The 21,871-nt window shown below is 37.8% G+C and overlaps 1 protein-coding gene across 17 annotated transcripts in view; it reads left to right on the top strand.

Annotated features, from left to right (window-relative positions):
- ARFIP1 (ADP ribosylation factor interacting protein 1) overlaps positions 1-21,871 on the top strand; it is a 196,797-nt gene that overhangs the window by 103,954 nt on the left and 70,972 nt on the right. For 13 of the 17 annotated variants that reach the window (XM_004378817.3, XM_023733523.1, XM_023733520.1 and 10 more), the window contains 3 exons: positions 1,707-1,802; positions 3,382-3,494; positions 17,597-17,818. In XM_004378817.3, coding sequence (XP_004378874.1) covers positions 1,707-1,802; positions 3,382-3,494; positions 17,597-17,818 — 431 coding nt within the window. The remainder of the gene's footprint in view (positions 1-1,706; positions 1,803-3,381; positions 3,495-17,596; positions 17,819-21,871) is intronic. The other 4 variants (XM_004378818.3, XM_023733524.1, XM_023733532.1 and 1 more) reach the window with 1 other exon arrangement.

Below are 21,871 nucleotides of genomic sequence, written 5' to 3'. Positions count from 1 at the left end.
AAAATGTTCTACATTCTACCTTGGTGAGTAGCGTCTGGGGTCTTAAAAGCCTGTGAGCAGCCATCTAAGATACTCCACTGGTCTTACCCCTTCGGGAGCAAGGGAGAATGAAGAAAACAAGATACAAGGGAAGGATTAGTCCAAAGGACTAATAGACCACAACTACCATGGCCTCCACCAGACTGAGTCCAGTACAACTAGGTGGTGCCCGGCTACCACCACTGATTGCTCTGACAGGGATCACAACAGAGGGTCCCATACTGAGCTGGAGAAAAATGTAGAACAAAATTCTAATTCACAAAAAAAGACCAGATTTACTGGCCTGACAGAGACTGGAGAAACCCTGAGAGTATGGCACCCAAACACCCTTTTAGCTCAGTAATGAAGTCGCTCCCGAGGTTCACCCTACAGCCAAAGATTAGATAGCCCCATAAAACAAAACGAGACTAATGGGGCACAGCAGCCCAGGGACAAGGACTAGAAGCCAGGAGGGGACAGGAAAGCTGGTAATAGGGAACCCAAGGTCAAGAACGGAGAGTGTTGACATGTCATGAGGTTGTTAACCATTGTCATTTATGACAATATGTGTACTAACTGTTTAATGAGAAACTACTTATTCTGTAAACCTTCATCTAAAGTACAATAAAAAAAAATTTTATTTAAAAAAAAATTGTGTTCTTTCCTCTGGTTTTCAAACTTAGCTGTGTTTGAGAATCATCCCAAGTAGTTTATTAAAAAATACAGATGCTTATTTCACTGATAATCTGTAAATCTTGAGGAGAATCCCAGGTATGTTTAAAAAGTGCCAGGAGTGATTTTTATGGTTAGTTAGAATAAGACTCGACACTAGCACTTCTCAGACTTCACGGTACATATAAATCACCTGAGCATCTTGTTGAAATGCAAATCCTGGTTCATTAGGTCCAGGGCAGGGCGTGAGATTTTGCATTTTAATGAATACTCATGTGACATAATGTAGGTCTCCTGAATCCACACTGTGAATAGCAAGGACCACACCACCTGAGAAGTCCCTGGGTGGTGCAAAAGGTTAACGATTACTCTGCTGCTAACTGAAAGTTTGGAGGTTTGAGCCCACCCGGAGACACCTCAGAAGAAAGGCCTGGTGGTCTACTTCTGAAAAATTAGTCATTGAAAACCCTATGAGCACAGTTCTACTCTGACACAGATCGGTCTCCATGAATCAGAGTTGATTTGATGGCAACTAGTTTATGTAACATTTAATTTGTGATTTTAATTTTTTGACTACAATTCCTGTGAAGGCTATGATTCACATTTCTGTAAGGGATATTAAAGCATGCTGCTTAGCCTTTGAATTTTTACTTAAGTGCTTTTCCTTCGTATGTAAGAGTAGCAAGTTATGAAATTACTTAATCATATTTTGTTAATTGACTTCAGAAACAGGAGAGTCTAGGTGAAGTCCTATTTAAACATAATCTTGCCAGGTTTCTTCAGATAGTTATGTTTGTTTTGGTTTTGATAGTTTGATGAAAAGTTTATAAAAGAACTCAGCCTGGGAGCATCCATTTACTGTTAGTCCTTTCCTGCAAGAGAGCAAATATATTCATTCCATTTTTTAATTGTAGTGTTTGAATATCTTAAAGGAAATGTCAGTAAACCAACCTTCAAAACGTACAGTGTGTGGAGAAGGAAAAAGATTTTCACAGTTAAATGTCTACCCTTTTCAGGTTCCCCAACACCACCATTGCCATCTGTTATGTCTCCTAGCAGGGTTGCAGCTAGTCGACTGGCTCAACAAGGAAGTGATTTAATTGTTCCTGCAGGTATTCACTGCACTGATTGAATAAAGCCCTTCTTGCTACTGCTGAAGCTAAACTAATACACTCAGTTTCATAGTCACTTGCTTTATATTCTTAGGTGTATGTTATTCTGACTTTTTTGGTGGCTGCTACTTTTTTTTTAAACAATTATGAAAACAGTCTTTCTCACTATAGTCTGTCTTTCTGTCTTTTCGGAGTCATTAGGCTTTATCTCAAACCTGATATTTAATTCATTTTAAGGTTTAAAAAAAATTGTAAAATATGTACTCATTTTAAAGCATTCTTTCTTTGCTCTGGAAAATGTCGGTTCGTTTTATTTGATTCTAAATTCCCAGCTTTGCAGCTCTGCCCTCTGTTTGCAGTTTAACAGAAAAATTCGGGGTGGAGGCGGGGGGGAGGCTCCAACAGTTGGGCTGTTTATACTGGCAATGGGTCAAGTGGAAAGGTTTGTGTCTTCCTATTTTCAGCCTGAGTTTATAAATTTACAGATTGCAACAAAATACTATGTAATTACCAGTTGTATCCGATGAAAAATACTTGGAAATTATCAACTTTTTGACATTGAATTTGATCTACACTTTTATATGGCTAGACTATAAAAAACGGAAAAAAATAGAACTCCACATTTCTTTTTATATGACGTGTTAACATTTTATATTTTGTTTTTATGAGAATTTTGTAAATTCTTAAATGGGTTTGATTTTATGCACTGTTCTTGATCTTAGACTGCAATAAAGCTATGTAAAGGCTGGTCTGACTATAAGAAAGAGTGAAAAGAAATTTTTGCTGAACCTATTTTTTTTAAACCATTTCTCTTCTTATTTCTCTTGTTTCGTTGTTGTTAAATCAGAAAGTTTCCATCCCAAATCACTAGTGTCATAAACATTTAAACACTGTTCTGCTATGAAAAATATTTTACTGCTAAAAGCTATATAGTTGCTCTCATGTCATAATTTCTGAATTGTTGGAACAATATGTTGTCAAGGCTGTAGCACTGCCTTTATTAATTATGGAAGTTTTTTTTTTTGTCTCTTGAGAAAAGGAGGTAGAATGTAGATCTTGTTTCAACCCCGCATTTTATACTGGTGGTAAGATATTTTTAATGACTGTTTAAAATATGAATTATGTTTTCAAATCCTCCAAAATTATAGCAATGTTCTATTTTTGCTCTGGTCTACATAGTACAGTGAAAGGAGGTCACTGTGGGGGAATTCGTAGCTTTTCAGACTCTTATTGGTAATGACTGTTCTTTAGGGTCATTAAGTTATAAGATTAGTTGTGGAAATTTCATTTTTCTTGAAGTTGAACAGCAGCTTACACGAAAAAGAAGACTGATTGCAGCAGAATTTTATTTTTTACTAGAAGATAGCCAAACCACATGGCATTTGTTTTTAATGAACAGAAATATTTTCTAAGTGATTAGGAAATTATCCTCAAGGATTCCAGGAAGTTCTAGTCCTTCACTTTGTGAGAACCTTTTTATTGTTTAAATGCATAAATAGTTTAATTTGAACAACATCAGTGTTTTGCCTTCTTTCCCCACTTGTCTTTATCTGGTTTGTGTTTTGCTGTAATCATACAGGTGACCAGAGAACACAGACAAAAAGTGGACCGGTTATTCTAGCTGATGAAATTAAAAATCCTGCAATGGAAAAATTAGAACTTGTTAGAAAATGGAGTCTAAACACCTACAAGGTTTGTAATTTTTTAATATTTCTACCCTAAATGGCTCTAGGAATTTTCATTTGTATGTTATCCAAATTTTTATACTACAATTATATGAACATTAAGAGGAGACTAATGTCATATTGGAGCCCCAGTGGCACAGTGGTTACACTCTTGGCTGCTAACCGGAAGTTGGCAGTTTGAACTTACAAGCCACTCCAAGGGAGAAAGATCTAACAGTCTGTTTCCAAAGAGATTTACAGCCTTGGAAACCCTATGGGGCAGTTGTACTCTGTCCTGTAGGGACGCTATGAGTTGAAATCGACTCAACTGCAATGGGTTTGGTTTTTAATGCCGTTTAAACATGGAAATTCAATTAGAGAACAAAGTGCTTTGTTTTATGATTTTAGTAGCTTGTAAAATTTGAAATTTACTCTTTTGCTACTGACTTTTTCCACTACATTTTCAGATTTTATGAGCTACTAAAATGGTTATTAACTGATAGATGATACATAAAAATGAAGAAATATATTGCTTTGGAATATATTTAGATGTAAAGCTGCTATAGATACCTTTATCTCTTAGACTCCATTTTCTACTCTGCCTAATGTAATTCACTCCAGTTTAGAATCCTTCCATGAATCCGTATTGTATTTACAGTTGCTTGAATCTGACCCTTATCTGCCTTTTCAACCTCATCTCCTACTGCCCCTCTTTTTAATCTGTGAATCCAGTGATCCATAGCAGTTATCAGAGATTTCCTAAACAAGCTATCTTTTCTCACGCCTCTATGGCTTTGTTCATGAGGCTGCCTTTGCCTCCTGCGTGGAATTCCCCTTCGTGCCCCCTTTTTATTTTACTTGCTTATCTTCCATGTCGGACTCATCTTCATTCATTTGTTTTTTCAGCCAATCCTTTGTTCATTTATTCATGAAATTTGCCTCTAATTATTAACATTCTATGTCCATACATTTTGAACCTAAAGAACACAGGTCTTCTTTCTGAACCAGATCCTACTAATTGAAAATTGCATATTTTTTAAAGTTTAAGCTTTTGTTTATTTGAGCCTTTGTCTTTTGTGTTGGTTAGTTGGTGTCTTCCTTGTTCTTTATCTACCTTTTCTTATATACATATGCTATTATCTATCTCCCCCATGCGTCTGTGAGTTTGTTGTACTGTGGGGGCTTGTGTGTTGCTGTGATGCTGGAAGCTATGCCACTGGTATTCAAACATCAGCAGGGTCACCCATGGCGGACAGGTTTCATCTGAGCTTCTAGACTCAGATAGACTAGGAAGAAGGACCCAGCGGTCTGCTTCTGAAAAGAATTAGCCAGTGAAAACCTTATGAATAGTGGTGGAACATTATCTGATATACTGCTGGAAGATAAGCCCCTCTGGTTGGAAGGCCCTCAAAATACAACTAGAAAAGAGCTGCCTCCTCAAAGTAGAGTCAACCTTAATGACATGGATGGAGTCAAGCTTTCGAGACCTTCATTTGCTGTTGTGGCATGACTCAAAATGAGAAGAAACAGCTGCAAACATCCATTAATAATCAGAACCTGGAATTTATGAAGTATGAATCTAGGAAAATTGGAAATCATCAAAAAATGAGATGGAATGCATGAAGATTGATATCCTAGGCATTAGTGAGCTGAAATGGACTGGCATTGGTCATTTTGAATCAGACAATCATATACTCTGCTCTGCCAGCTTGAATGACAACTTGAAGAGGAATGGGGTTGCGTTCATTGTCAAAAAGAACATTTCAAGATCTAGCCTGAAGTACAACACTATCAGTGATAGGATAATATCCATACACCTATAAGGAAAACCAGTTAATAAGACTGTTATTCAAATTCACGCACCAACCACCAAGGCCAAAGGTGAAGAAATTGAAGATTTTTACAACTTCTGCAGTCTGAAATTGATCAAACATGCAATCAGGCTGCACTGATAATCACTGGTGATTGGAATGCGAAAGTTGGAGACAAAGAAGGATCTGTAGTTGGAAAATATGGCCTTGGTGATAGAAATGATGCCAGAGATGGCATGATTGAATTTTGCAAGACTGACGACTTCTTCATTGCGAATACCTTTTTTTCACCAACATAAACGGCAACTGCACACATGGACCTCAGCAGATGGAATACAGAAGAATTAAACATCTGTGAATTAAATCGACTACATCTGTGGAAAGAGATGATGGAAAAGCTCAATATCATCAGTCAGAACAAGGCCTACTGTGGATCAGACCATCAGTTACTCATATGCAAGTTCAAGTTGAAACTGAAGAAAATTAGAACAAGTCCATGAGAGCCAAAGTATGACCTTGAATATATCCCACCTGAATTGAGAGGCCATCTCAAGAATAGATTTGAGACGTGGAACACTAATGACCAAAGACCAGATGAGTTGTGGAATGACATCAAGGACATCATACATGAAGAAAGCAAGAGGTCCTTAAAAAGACAGGAGAGAAAGAAAAGACCTAAGTGGATGTCAGAAGAGACTCTGAAACTTGCTCTTGAATGTCAAGTAGCTAAAGCGAAAGGAAAAAATGATGAAGTAAAAGAGCTGAAGATTTTAAAGGGCAGCCTGAGAAGACGAAGTAAAGTATTATGATGACATATGCAAAGACCTGGAGATAGAAAACTAAAACGGAAAATCACGCTCAGCATTTCTCAAGCTGAAAGAACTGAAAAAAAAAATTCAAGGGTCGAGTTGCAATACTGAAGGATTCCATGGGGAAAATATTAAAACGACACAGGAAGCATCAAAAGAAGATGGAAGGATACACAAAGTCACTATATCAAAAAGAATTGGTCGACGTTCAACCATTTCAGGAGGTAACATATGATCAGGAACCGATGGTACTGAAGGAAGAACTCTAAGCTGCACTGAAGGCATTGATGAAAATCAAGTCTCCGGGAGTTGTCGGAAGACCAATTGAGACGTTTCAGTAAACGGATACAGCCCTGGTAATGCTCACTGGTCTATGCCAAGAAATTTGGAAGACAGTTACCTTTCCAACTGACTGGAAGAGATCCATATTTATGCCTATTCCCAAGAAAGGTGATCCAATAGAATGCAGAAATTATCGAACAGTATCATTAATATTATATGCAAGCAAAATTTTGCTGAAAATCATTCAAAAGCAGCTGCAGCAGTATATTGACAGGGAACTACCAGAAATTCAAGCTGGATTTAGAAGAGAACACGGAACCAGGGATATCATTGTTGATATCAGATGGACCCTAGCTGACAGCAGAGAATACCAGAAAGATGTTTACCTGTGTTTTACTGACTATGCAAAAGCATTCAGCTGTGTGGATCATAACAAATTATGGATAACACTGAGGAGAATGGGAATTCCAGAACACTTAATTGTGCTTATGAGGAATCTGTACATGGATCAAGAGGCGATCGTATGAACAGAACGGGGGGATATACTGCATGGTTTAAAGTCAGGAAGGGTGTGCATCAGGGTTGTATCCTTTCAGCATACCGTTCAATCTGTATGTTGAGCAAATAATCTGAGAAGCTAGACTGTATGAAGAAGAATGGGGCATCAGGATTGGAGGAAGACTCATTAACAACCTGTGTTATGCAGATGACACAACCTTGCTTGCTGACAGTAAAGAGGACTTGAAACACTTACTGATGGAGATCAAAGACCACAGCCTTCAGTATGGGTTACACCTCAACATAAAACAAAACTCCTCACAACTGGACCAATAAGCAACATCATGATCAACGGAGAAAAGACTGAGGTTATCATTTTGCTTGGATCCACAATCAACACCCATGGAAACAGTCAAGAAATCAAAAGACACATTGCATAGGGCAAATATGCTGCAAAAGATCTCTTTAAAGTGTTGAAAAGCGAAGATGTCACCTTGAAGACTAAGGTGTGCCTGACCCAAGCCATGGTGTTTTCAATAGCCTTATATGCATGTGAAAGCTGGACAATGAATAAGGAAGACCAAAGAAGAATTGACGCCTTTGAATTGTGGTGTTGGAGAAGAATATTGAATATACCATGGACTGCCAAAAGAATGAACAAATCTGTCTCCGAAGAAGGACATCCAGAATGCTCAGTAGAAGCAAGAATGGTGAGACTACATCTCACATACTTTAGATATGTATCAGTCCCTGGAAAAGGACATCATGCTTGGTAAAATAGAGGGTCATTGAAAAAGAGGAAGACCCTCAGCTAGACGGATTGACACAGTGGCTGCAACAATGGGCTCAAGCATAGCAACAAGTGTGAGGACGGCACAGGACCAGGCAGTGTTTCGTTCTGTTCTGCATGGAGTCGGTATGAGTCAGAACCAACTCAACGGCACCTAACAACTAACAACGTTAACTATCTATTCCTTGCTCTTGTGTCTTTTACATCTGTAGTAATTTGAGTCAAATCACTATTAGGACCCAAAATTTATCTGTTGTGTGTTAACGTACCACATTCAGTCTTTCCAGAAGTTAGTGTTAATAAAAATGACCAGTCTTTAAAACGTTCTACCATGGTATAAATTAGTGTGAAAGAAGCATCATTTTTTCAAAGTGATCACTTTATTTTTATGTGAAATTTTTTCATCAGAGTTTAATTTGGGTGTTTCACCTAGGTCGAAAGAGGAAAAGAAAGTTCTGACTTACATGATTTTATGGAGCTGATAGCTGAATGAGGTGGCTGGGTGGTGCAAACGGTTAAGTACTCAACTGCTAGGCAGAAGGTTGGGGTTTGAACCCATCCAGAGGTGCCTTGGAAGACAGGCGTGGCAATCTGATTCCAAATGGTCATAGCCTTGTATCATGGATTGAATTGTATCCCCCAAAAATACCTGTCAGCTTGGCTAGGTCATGATTCCCAGTACTGTATGGTTGTCTACCATTTTGTCATCTGATGTGATTTCCCTGTGTATTGCAAATCCTATCACTATGATGTAATAAGATGGATTAGCACCAGTTGTATTGATGAGATCTACAGGATTAGATAGTGTCTTAAGCCAGTCTCTTTTGAGATATAAAAGAGAGAAGCAAACAGAGAGACATGGGGACCTCATATTGCCAAGAAAGCAGTGCCGGGAGCAGAGCATATCCTTTGGACCCAGGGTTCCTGCACGGAGAAGCTCCTACTCCAGGGGAAGATTGATGACAAGGACCTTCCTCCAGACCCGACAGAGAGAGAAAGCCATCCCCTAGAGCTGACGCCCTAAATTTGGACTTGTAGCCTACTAGACTGTGAGAAAATAAATTTCTCTTTATTAAAGCCATCCACTTGTGATATTTCTGTTACAGCAGTACTAGATGACCAAGACACCTTGAAAACTCTATGGAGCAGTTCTACTGTGCACATATGGGGTTGCCATGAGTCAGAACTGACTTGAGGACAACTACCACCACCAACAACAATAGCTGGATATATCGACTGACATAATAAGCCTCTCTCCCAAAAGAAGCTCAGAGTGTAATAACCTTATTGGGTCTACATGACTTTGTTCTCCCAGCTTTTTGGCCTTTTTGGCCCAAATTTTGAGCTAAATTGCTATTTGGATAATCCTTTAAGTATTGATTGTGATTTGGCTGATTTTAGGACTGTGCTTGTTATCCATTTCACTCTTGGGAAACTTGATTCTGGGTATAACTTTCATCATCTGTTTCTTGGGACTTCAGGTCCCTGATTATTCCTGCCTTTAATTTCTTCCATATGTTTCTGTTCTCTAGCAAATACTTTAAGGTTTTTCCTCAGAAATGATATTTAGCATTGCATTCATTGGTTGTTACTTTCAGCCTTAAGACCCTAGTCTGGTTATTAAAGACAAATATATAATAGAAGCATGTCTTAGTTATCTAGTGCTGCTATAACAGAAATACCAAAAGTACATGGCTTTAACAAAGAGAAATTTATTCTCTCAGTCTAGGAGGCTAGAAGTCTGAATTCAGGGTTCCAGCTCCAGGGGAAGGCTTTCTCTGTCTGTTAGCTCTAGGGGAAGGCTTTGTCATCAATCTTCCCTGGTCGAGGAGCTTCTCAGCGCAGGGATCCTGGGTCCAAAGGGACATGTTCTGCTCCTGGCACTACTTTCTTGGTGGTGTGATGTCCTCATGTCTCTCTGCTTGCTTCTCTCTTTTATATCTCAAAAGAGACAGACTTAAGACACAACCTAACCTTGTAAATTGAGTCTGCTTCATTAACATAATTGCCACTAATTCCACCTCATTAACATCATAGAGGTAGGATTTACAATACATGGGAAAATCACATCAGATGACAAAAAGGTAGACAATCACACAATACTGGGAATCAGGGACTAGCCAAGCTGACTCATATTTTTTTGGGGGGACACAGTTCAATCCATAACATTCAACCCTTTGGCCTCCCAAAATTCATGTCCTTGCCACATGTAAAACACAGTCACCCCATCATACCACAGCAAAAGTCTTAAATTAACTACAAGTCCAAAATCCAAAAATTTCTCTTCATCTGTAAATTCTAGAATACGTGTTATCTGCTTCCAAGGTACAGTGGTGGAATAGGCACAAGCTAGACGTTTCTATTACAAATGGGAGAAATTGGAGAAAGAAGGGATAACAGGCACCAAGAAGGTCAGCAGAAAACATTATATTAGCCCTCAAGGTTTAAAAATAATCCTCTGTTCTCTGAGACCATTTACACAATGGCCCTGCCATCCAGACTCTGAGTGTTAGCCACACTCTTGGGATTCTGAGTGGAGACCCCTCGGCCCTGTGCTTCAACTCTGCCTTCCAGGCCCACTATAACAGGAGCTCTGCTCCCTTGGCTTTGGGTAGCCTCATTCTCTTAGTCCATCTGAGTGGCGACTCCATCCTTTGAGACCCCATAGGTTATGGCCATATTGAGACTGAGGCAGCTCTGCTTCCTGTGTTCCTTGTCTCTTCAGCTTCTGCTTCCTGGTTCCTTGGCCTCTCGGCCCCTTGGGCCTCAGACCCACATCTGCCCTGATCAGGCAAGTGTTCCTAAGCTCTGTAGCTCCACCGATAAGTGCCTGGAGGCACCTGACTTCGCCAGTAAACTTCAGCCGGAAGGCACTCAGCTCTCTCGCTCCGTGGGTCGGAAATCCTAGTTCCACCAGTAAGTGCCTGAAGGTACCCCACTCTGTCAGGAAGGTGCAAAGGCTTTCAGCTGTCTCACTCCATGAGTCAACTCCTGCACTGTCTCTGCTGTTGCTTCTCACTGTCTCCAGTGTAACAGCTTTCCTCACTTCTTTCTGAGTCCTCACCAGAATTGTCTTGACATCCATAATTCTACCAACAGTCTCTTCAAGGCATTCTAGGCTTTTACTATTAGGCACTTTAAAACTCTTCCAGCCTTTGTCCATTCAGTTTCACAACTGTTTCCACATTTTAGGGCACCCCACTCCCGCTACCAAATTCTGTCTTAGTTATCTAGTGCTGCTATAACAGACATACCACAAGTGGATGGCTTTAACAAAGAGAAATTTATTCTCTCATAGTTCAGGAGGCCAGAAGTCCAAATTCAGGGCACTAGCTCCAGGGGAAGGCTTTCTCTCTCTGTCGGTTCTGGGGGAAGGTCCTTGTCATCAATCTTCCCCTAGTCTTAGGAGCTTCTCAGCACAGGAACCCCAGGTCCAAAGGACACGCCCTGCTCCAGGTGATGCTTTTTTGGTGGTGTGAGGACCTTCTGTCTGTCTTCTTGCTTCTCTCTTTTATATCTCAAAAGAGATTGGTTTAAGACACAATCTAATCTGTAGATTGAGTCCTGCCTTGTTAACAAAAATGCCCCTAATCCCACCTTATTAACATCATAGAGGTAGGATTTACAACACATAGGAAGATCACATCAGATGACAAAATGGTGGACAATCATACAATACTGGGAATCATGGACTAGCCAAGTGGACACATTTTTTTGAGTGGGGAGGGCCACAATTCAATCCATAACAGAGCAATTTTAAGTTTAGGCCTTGAACCCATCTTGTTAAATATTATCTTAATCTACCTGATTTTACTCACAAAATTTAAATCTAAAATTCATTTATTTTCTTATTTATTCTCATCTGCAGGAAGAGTTGGGAATAATGAACTCTGGTTTTTAGTTCTTGTTTGTTTGCTTTTGTTTTTTCCTAGTCTAGAATAGAGCATTTTTAAAAATCTATCTAATGTTTTTGGGAATAATTTCAGTGTTTACAGCTGCTGGCATCTTTCTCAAACATTAAATGATTTTTAGAAATGTTTAAGAATTTACCATCAATGTTCACACCCTTATCAAATTAACCTTTGCTGTCTTTAAGCCAATGTCTTCTAAACTTTCATTCCTGTTCTTGTCATATTGCTTCATTCATTTATTGGTTCACCTATTTCCCCTGGTTATTTTCTGGTATTTCCTTCTTCTGTGTTCCTGTGTTCCTTATCCTTTACCCTTAATAACCCTTTTAAAGTCAAACACCCATTCCTGATAAAAACTCTCAATAAAACAGGAATAGGAGAGAAATTCCTCAACATAATAAAGGGTTTCTATACAAAAACAACAGCGAACATCATTCTCAATGGAAAGAGGCTGAAACATTCCCCCTGAGAACAGGGAAAAGACAAGGATGCCCTTTATCACCACTCCTAGTTAACATTGTGCTGGAAGACCTAGCTAGAGCAATAAGGCAAGAAGAAGAAAAAAAGGCATCCAAATTGGAAAGGAAGAAGTAAAACTATCCCTATTAGAAGATAATATGATACTATACATAGAGAACCCCAAAGATTCCACAACAAAACTACTGGAACTAATAGATTCAGCAGAGTGGCAGGATACAAGATCAACATACAAAACTCAGTTGGATTCCTATACACCAACAAAACTAACTTCAAAAAGGAAGTCAGGAAACAGTGCCATTTATAATAGCCCCTAAAAAGATAAAATACTTAGGAATAAATCTCACTAGGAATGTAAAAGACCTGTATAAAGAAAACTACAAAACACTACTGCAGGAAACCAAAAGAGACCTACATAAATAGAAAAACATACCATACTCATGGATGGGAAGACTCAACATTGTGAAGACGTCAGTTCTACCCGAAGCGATCTACAGATGTAATGTGATCCCCATCCAAATACCAACAGCATTCTTTAAAGAAATGGAAAAACTAATCACCAACTTTATATGAAAAGGAAAGAGACCCCAGATAAGCAAAGTGTTATTGAAGAAAATGAACAAAGTAGCAGGCCTCACACTGCTTGATCTCAGAACCTAGTATACAGCCACAGTAGTCAAAACAGCCTGGCACTGGTACAACAACAGAACATAGACCAGTGGTACAGAATTGAGAACCCAGACGTAAATCCATCCACCTGTGGTCAGCTGACATTTGACAAGGGACCGATGCCCATTAAATGGGGGAAAAGACAGTCTTTTTAACAAATGATGCTGGCAAAACTGGATGTCCTTCTGTAAAAAAATGAAACAGAACCCATACCTCACACCATATACAAAAACTAACTCAAAATGAATCAAAGACTAAATATAAAACCTAAAACGTTAAAGATCACGGAAGAACAAATAGGGACAATGCTAGGGGCCCTAATACATGGCATAAATACAAGCGCAAACCATAACTAACAATGCACAAACACCAGAAGATAAACTAGATAACTGGGAGCTCCTAAAAATTAAGCACTTATGCTCATCAAAAGACTTCACCAAAAGAGTAAAAAAGAGAACTTAAAGACTTGGAAAAAAATTTTTGGCTATGACATATCTGGCAAGGGTCTAATCTCTAAAATCTATAGAATACTTCAACATCTCAGCAACAAAAAGACAAATAATCTGTTCCACCAAAGAAGGCATTCAAACGAATAACAAACACTTGAAATGCTCACGATCATTAGCCACTAGAGAAATGCAAATCAAACTACAATGAGATGCCATCTCACATCGTCATTACCAGCACTAATCAAAAAAAAAGAAAATAACAAATGTTAGAGAGGTTGCAGGGAGCTAGGAACTGTTTTGCACTGCTGGTGGGAATGTAAAATGTACAGTCACTATGAAAAATGATACGGTGGCTCCTTAAAAAGCTAGAAGGAGAAATGCCATGCAATCCAGAATCCCTCTCCTAAGAATATATCATAGAGAAATAAGTGTCACGTGAATAGGCATATGCACATTCATACTCATTGCAGCATTGTTCACAATAGCAAAAAGATGGAAACAAGTGCCCATCAGCAGATGAATGGATAAACAAATTATGATACATACACACAAGGGAATACTGTGCAATGATAAATAATGATGAATCCTTGAAACATCTCACAACATGAATGAATCTGGAGGGCATTATGCTGAGTGAAATAAGTCAATCACAAAAGGACAAATACTGGTCTGACAGAGACTTGGGAAACCCCTGAGACTGTGGCCACTGGACACCCTGCTAACTCAGAACTAAAACCACTCCCAAAGTCCACCTTTCAGCCAAAGATTAGATAGGCATATAAAACAAACAGCAACACACGTGAGGAACATGCTTCTTAGTTCAATCACTTATACGAGACCAAATCGGCAACACCTGCCCAAAAGCAAAGAAGAGAAGAAAGGAAGGGACAGGAAAACTGGAGGAATAAACACGAGGAACCCGGGATGGAAAGGGAAAAGAGAAGAGTGCCGACACAGTGCAGGGATTGCAACCAGCGTCACAAAACAATCTGTGTATAAATTTTTGAATGAGAAAATAATTTGTACCGTAAACTTTCACCTACAGCACAATAAATTTTTTTAAATAACCCTTTTAATATCTGTGAGTTGTTATGAATTATTCCTTTCCTGATACTTAAATATCTTTATTCACTTTTTGGCATTATCTTGGTGCTATCAGTAACTATCTTGTAAATTCATGACTCAGTATCATGGTGATTTATTGTATTTTGTCCACTCTTTGTCACTTTGTTTCAACTACCCTTCCTTAAGTTAGTTATCTATATAGGGTGGTGATTTATTTGAGCTTCCCCTTCTCTTTTAACTTTGCTTCATTTGATCTTTGTTGTTGTTAGGTGTCACCGAGTTGATTTTGGACTCAAAGCAACCCCATGTGACAGAGTAGAACTGCTCCATAGGGTTTTCTATGCTGTAATCTTTATGAGTAGATCGCCAAGTCTTTTTCCTGCAGAGCCGCTGGTGGGTTCAAACTGCCCAGATTTTGGTTAACAGCTGAGCGCTTAACCGTTACACCACCAGGACTCCTTCATTTGGTCCTATTGTCTTCAAAAATGAATTCTTAATTTATAAGTATGAAAAACAACAGCAGCACCATCAGCTCTTTGTAAGTCATTTTCATTTTTAAGAACACTGAAGGAGAGAATTGAAGTACTTAATCTTCTTCCATTTTAATTTTAATTTGCTTATAATGTATGCTAATCTCCAGCATATGTTTTGTATTTCAACTTCAGTAGACACTAGGAAGCAATTTAAATAAAATCTCGCCTTCGGGCATCCTGTGAAACACTTGCTCTGGGGTCCCTGATGAGTGGGAAAATGGCTAGCAACTTTGTTTCTTCTCAGTACAACTTTGTTTACAAAGCTGCTTGTTGGCAATCTGAAGCACTATGTCCAGATGGTTTAGATTTTCTTTAAGAATATGTAATTATCAGTATTGGAATTACAAGCTCTGTAAATTCAGTTTCAAAACTTGTTTCAAGTATCCAGATTTATCTGAATATGTCTAATCTCTTAGTTTCTTAGTGCTGCTTCCACAAAAATACCACAAGTGGGTGATTTTTAAAGAACAGAAATTTATTTCCTCACAGTTTGTTGTTGTGGTTGTTATATGCCATCAAGTTGATTCCAACTCATAGAGACCCTATAGGACAGAGCAGAACTGTAGGGTTTCCAAGGCTGTAAATCTTCACAGAAGCAGACTGCCACATCTTTCTCCCTCAGAGCAGCTGGTGGGTTCTAACCAAGGACCATTTCCATTAGCAGCCTAGTGCCACCAGGGCCCCTTTCCTCACAGTTTGGGAGGCTAGAAGTCTGAGTTCAGGTACCAGCTCTGGAGGAAGGTGCTCTCTGTCTGCCCTGGGGAAGTCCTTGCCTCAGCTTCTGTAACCCTAAGGTTCCTCCACTCCTTGTGGATCCTCACAGGTACTTCTGTCTTCCTCAGTTTGTGCTTGCTTCTGTGTCTGATCTGCTCTTTTTATGTCTCAGAAGTGAATAGGTTTAAAACACACCCTACACTGATATGGCCTCGTTAACAGAGAAAACCTTATTTCCAGACAGGATTACATACACAGGTGTAAGTTAGGATTCCAACACATATTTTGAGGGGACACAATCCAATCCATAACACCTCACAGTCAGTATCCCCTTGCTTTTCTCCTTCCTTGGCTTCCTGGAAACAAAAAAATTTTCTTATTAAAACTTTGACCCTACTGCCTGCCTTGAATCATTATTTCTGTGAATAAATGGCCATTCAGACAGCAGTAGACGTTTCTTTCATTTTACCCAGTCTGCAAAGGTCCTTCAATGAATTCTGGCTTTTTAACTTTGTAATAGATTATTACATCTGAGTTGCTGTGGCAGGTACTTGGAGTAAACATCTCTGATAATATTGCATAGGGAAAATCCTGTGTGGATGCAAAGTCTGGGAATGAATGACGTATCTTGTTATTATTTCAGACATTGTTTCTTGCTGATGTTTTTCTCATTAAAATCACAATATGTCCTGCTAAACTTTTCTGTTGATGTGCTTTTCATCTCCCAGGAGTGTTTGTTTGTATATTTTCTATAGTACTTAGTTTTGTCCTCCTTCTGTGGCTTTGGCCTCTCACCCATCCTGTCATTTTCTATAGTGTTAAGAATTTCTCTAGTTTTTAAAAGAGGACTCCTCTGTAAGAAATATTCGTTCATAAAGAGCCTTGATGGATGAGATTAGAGTTGTGTGTCAGGGAATTGTTTCCATTTTAAACTGAAAAATGTATGAGTAGTATGCAATATGCTAACTTTAAAAAGATAAGTATAGATTTATGTGTATTGACAAGTAAAAGTGTCAAGATAGTTTGCTCAGACAAAAAAAATGTAGGATATGTATAGCATAGCATGATGTCATGTTTACTTTGAAAACATATTTGATGGTTTTATATGTAAAGAAAAGTCTAGAATAGCCATCAAACTAAATAGTAGCCTTCTACTATTTAGTGAAATTGAAGATTATTTTATATAATACTGCATTATTTTAATTTTACAACTAATATTAATTCTGTAGCCAAAACTTTAAAAGACAATATTTAAAAAATTGCTAACTTTTTAAAAAATTGCAATTGGCAATATCTCCAAATTACTTATTTACTACTTTTCTAGAATATATTTGATAACTTTCAATGATGTGTTGAGTCTGTTAATGTTCTATCTGGTTTCCCTTGAAATACATTCTTGAGTGACAAAGTTTCTTATAATTTTTTTTCCAACAAAAATTATTACTAGAAAACTTAATTCTACAAGTTCTGAAATTAGGTACTTTATAAAAATTGCAGGTTCCTGTACCGCTATTTTTGGAGCACACTAGAATAACAATTTAATAGCATGCTGTCTGGGTAAAGGTTAAAAAAAAAACTTCAGAAATATCTCACCAATCAAAATCAATCTCTTTTCCCCTCTCTTCTACTTTCTTTCCCTCTTTCTCCTTCTCTCCTTTCGCTTTCTTTCCCTCTCCTTGCCTTCCTTCTTTTTCCCCCTCTCTCTTCTCTTCACCCCCCTCAACACATACATCCAAATTATTTAAAGGGAAAAGAGAAGGAAAAAGACAGTCCAATATTGTTCCTAAATCAATGCCTAATATCCCTGTTGTTTTAAATAATCTACCTGAGTACGCTAGGCTTAAAATATGATTATGTGAGAGATGTCATCTGGCAGCGTATAAATTAGCTAGACAAGTTTTAAACTCACTCTGATTACTAATAGTTTAGACATGTCTAATAAATTTTCTTTCTGAGTCCTGATGAACTTCTAAGGTAGCAGGCAATTTTCAGTTTGTTAGGCTAGATTGTTGAAGCCAAAAAATGATGTGTGCTGCATCCGCTAACGTGTACTTTTGGATTGTATTATTTTTCCCTTTGTTCTTTTTTCCTCCCTAAACAAAGTACATCTTTCCACTTTTAGTGCACTCGACAAATTATCTCTGAGAAGCTAGGCCGTGGCTCAAGAACTGTGGACCTTGAACTGGAAGCTCAGATTGATATATTAAGAGATAACAAGAAAAAATACGAAAATATTCTAAGACTGGCCCAGACATTGTCTACCCAGCTTTTCCAGATGGTGCATACCCAAAGGCAACTTGGAGATGCATTTGCTGACCTGAGTTTGAAGTCACTAGAACTCCATGTAAGATTATTTTCATTAGCTATTAGTGGGGAAATTGTAATAGACTATCTAAGAGATAATTAGTTACATTTATGATTTGGTGAACTCTTAAGATTGGAATTTTGAGGTGTTCTTTTAAGACATTTCTTATAATTTTTAAGAAGGCCAAACTTAACTCCTGCCAAGATAGTGATCCAGTGGACCCTTGTCGCACCCCGCCAGACCAGTGGCAGGAGTGGCTCCTGGGGCACAGGTCGAATTCTGAAAAAAGAGGCAGAAAAAGCCAGGTTGATCAGACATGGCTTTGATAGGGAACTTACAGACAGGTTGACACCAAGATTCTCGCGACAGATGCTTCATCGAATCACCCAAGTAGAGGTCCATGCAGAGCAGTGTGGGGTGTGGGTTTATATACTTGCAAGTATATGTAGAGGGGAACGAGGAAAAAAACATGTCTTATCTATGACGGATGGGGTTGTTTTTGTACTAGTTAATGGGTTTCAACTGACGATACCATGAAGTCAGGCATTTGGTATGTTTTCTCTTGGCCCAGATCACTTGCTCGGTAGGTACTCTAGCTGTCTCCCAGAATCCTATGCTGACAAGATTGTTCATGGCCCTCACAACTCTAGAAAAGATGTCAGTTTCAGGGAAAGGGAGCTTGATAAGAGAGAAATAAAAAGAGTACTCAACCTGCCTTGTTTTATAGATTGAGAGGTTAACCCTCGGGATTCAAGTCCATTGTACTCACTGTTAATTTTTTAATTTCTTGTTTGAGCACTTCTAACCCTCTGCAAAGCGTGGTATTTCATGAGTTTTATTCTTTCTTAGATGTCTTTCAATGAGAACATTTGCTTGTTTTTTTTTATAGAATAAAACTCTTTATCATGCAATTATGTGCAAAAGAAACCATCTTCGTAGTCTTTTTTTTTTTTTTTTGTAATGTTCATGTAACACGGTTGAGAATTTAGAATTCTTCAGTTTCTGCCCATAATGGCAAAGAGAAGACAGTAACAGAGTAAGAAATTACACGTTACTCACTAGGTAAATCAGAAGATGACTTCAAAGAGACAGCACTGTAGACTCTGATGATGGGATAATCAATAATACATGTGACATCTTAGACTCTGAGTCTTCAGATGATGATATCTTAGATGAATTTCCTTAAATTCAAGAATCAGTAAGTTAACAATATATTTTTAAGAACAAAAAGGAGACACGGTGTTTTTTATCCATTTCGTCATTCAACAGGAATGACTCCATCTTGCAGTTTTTTTTTAATAAGAACCTGAATCATATTATTTTGCTGAAAGGACATGTGATATATTCTTTCATCATTTTTATGGTGTTTGTGCACCAAAATGTACTTGATAGGGTTTATTAGTGGACAAATGCTGAGGGCAGGAGTGTATACAAAGATGAGTTGAAGAAAATAGATAATGTCGAAAAGATTTCATTGGAATGAACGTTCTAACTGGTGTTTGTAAATCTAAGAATGAAAATTGTGCAACAAAGAATACACCTATCTTCTTTTCAACAAAATTATGAGCTGTCACAGTTTTCAAAAGTTCCATTTTGATGATATGAGTATAACAAGATCCAGAAGTATTGATAAGTTAAAGATGTATTTGAAATCTAGAATCAGTATTTAGAAGAATGTATTCCAGGTTCTTTATTTTTAATAATAGCTTTATTGAGATATACTGCACGTACCATAAAGTTCACCCTTGTGAAGTGTACAATTAAGAAAATAGGCATTCATTAAAAGGTAATTTTTTGTCCCCTTCAGGAGATTTGCTTTTTTACTGCTTAGTATGGTCACCACTATCTAATTCCAGAACATATTCATCACCCCGAAAAGAAACCCCCATACCCATTAGCAGTTTCGTCCTATGCATCGCCCCCCAGCCCCTGGCAACCACTCATCTACTTTATGTCGCTGTTGATTTGCCTATTCTGGATATTTTGTATAAATGGAATCATGTCATATGTGATCTTTTGTGTCTGGCTCCTTTCACTTAAGATATGTTGTAACATGTATTAGTACTTCATTCCTTTTTTTAACCGAATAATATTCCACCATATGGATATACCAGATTTTATTTATTCATTAATCATTTGATGGAGTTTTATTTGTTTCTGCTTTTTGGATATTATAAATAATGCTGCTGTGATCATTCCTGTACATATTTTTGTATGGACATATATTTTCATTTCTCTTAAGTGTATTTGTAGGAGTGGAATTGTTGAGTCAATAGTAATTCTATGTACAACATTTTGGGAAACTGTTACATTGTTTTCCAGTGTGGCCTAACTATTTTGCATTCCCACCAGCAATGTATGAGGGTTCCAGTTTCTCCATATCCTCACCAACAATTGTTGTCTTTTATTATAGTCATCTTAGTGTGAAGTGGTATCTCGTTGTGGTTTTGATTTGTATTTCCCGGATGACTGATGATGTCAAGCAGCTTTTCATGTCCTTATTGGCCATTTGTATATTTTTGGAGAAGTATCTATTCAAGTACTTTGCCATTTTCTAGGTTCTTACATGACAGTTGATGAACAGTTAGTTGTATTCAAAGGACATTGCCTGTTTCGAGTATATATAACTTCAAAACCAGGAAAATATGGAGTAAAAATTTGGCCTTGTTATGTTTAAATTCTTGTTAACATTTCTAATACAGGTATTCTTCACTTTTCCTTTATTCCTCTGTAAATTGTTATAAAATTACTTAAAAATACAAAATATAGAAAAGTCCATTGGAGCCAGATGGTAAATGGTAATGACTGTTTTTCCTGGTCTACTGAGTATTAAGAAGTGTTCACAAGGCCATATAAGTAGTAAGTGGTTGAACTGTAACTCTTAACTAAAGGTGTCTTGCTCCAGTGCCCTGCACTTAATTAACCTCCATGCAATTTGAGGCTGCACACTAACTTGACCTCTTCCTTATTTTGACTGTTTAGAGTCTTCCTCCTCTTGCCTCCCCTCCCCACTGTCCAGTGAATTTACTTTTCTGAAATTTCCATGACCATTTTTGAGGTAAAGTTTGTAGAAGTGGTAAGGAGGTGGGGTCTACTGCCTTCCACTATTGCCATATTAACTGAGATCCATGGGAAATGGCACAGTGCCTGGCACATAGTGGCACTGAATACATGATGATGGTTATGATAGCTATTGTTGGGCTTGTGGCACTTGGGAATTGAGGAAGAATTTGAAAATTAGTCTAATTCCTTAATTTTGTAGAGGAACAGTTAACACCCAGCAGTAAAAAAGCAGATCTCTTAAAAGGAGAAATTATCTTTTAATGAGTGCCTGGTATCTGTTAGAAACTTTATATAGGTTATCCAGTTACATGTCCTGTCAAGTCTACAAGGGAATTATCTTCATTTTGTTACTAAGAAAATTGAGGTACAAAGAATTTGAGTAATTTATGAAAGTCACAGATCCAGTCAGTGGCAAAATCAAGATTTGAACGCAAACCTATAAATTCTAAACCTAGACTTTTGCCATTTTATCACATGCCTCCTCACTCCTAGTTCTGTTATACCATATAACCGTAATCACATTCTATTTTCTCAATCTAGAGGGTGACATCTACATCAAGATTAGGAAAGTTCACTCAAACCATATTGTTATAAATTGTTAACTAGTACTTATAATTCTAGTTTTTTACTGCTCTGTATTATTATTGTGTAAGATAACCCATTCATTACTAGTTAGGTAATTTGTATTACTAAAACTTGATATTTTAGATCCAATCAGATGCTTCCATTATTTGTTCATAATGTATAAATAGAAAATCATAGTCATTTACATTAGGTAAATTTGTATCTGGCAAGCAATGTAAGTGATGTAGGAACTCCTAAAGAGGAAAAAAAATCCAAATGTTTTGACACTTGACTCTATATATAAAGCAGCCAGATTTTTAGATCAGAGAATTGTCTTGGCCTTCCTTCTCCAATAGCAGATTAGAACTATAACCCTGTCCTTGATATGTATGTTTTTGTTGTTGTTAAGCATCATGGAATCAGTTCTGAGTCATAGCAACCCTATGTACAACAAAACACTGGCCA

This window comes from Trichechus manatus, unplaced genomic scaffold (genome assembly GCF_000243295.1).
Source record: "Trichechus manatus latirostris isolate Lorelei unplaced genomic scaffold, TriManLat1.0 scaffold00059, whole genome shotgun sequence".
Classification (NCBI taxonomy): Eukaryota; Metazoa; Chordata; class Mammalia; order Sirenia; family Trichechidae; genus Trichechus; species Trichechus manatus.
The sequence above is the reverse complement of the archived record's forward strand: the minus strand, read 5'-3'. Positions and strand labels throughout refer to the sequence as shown.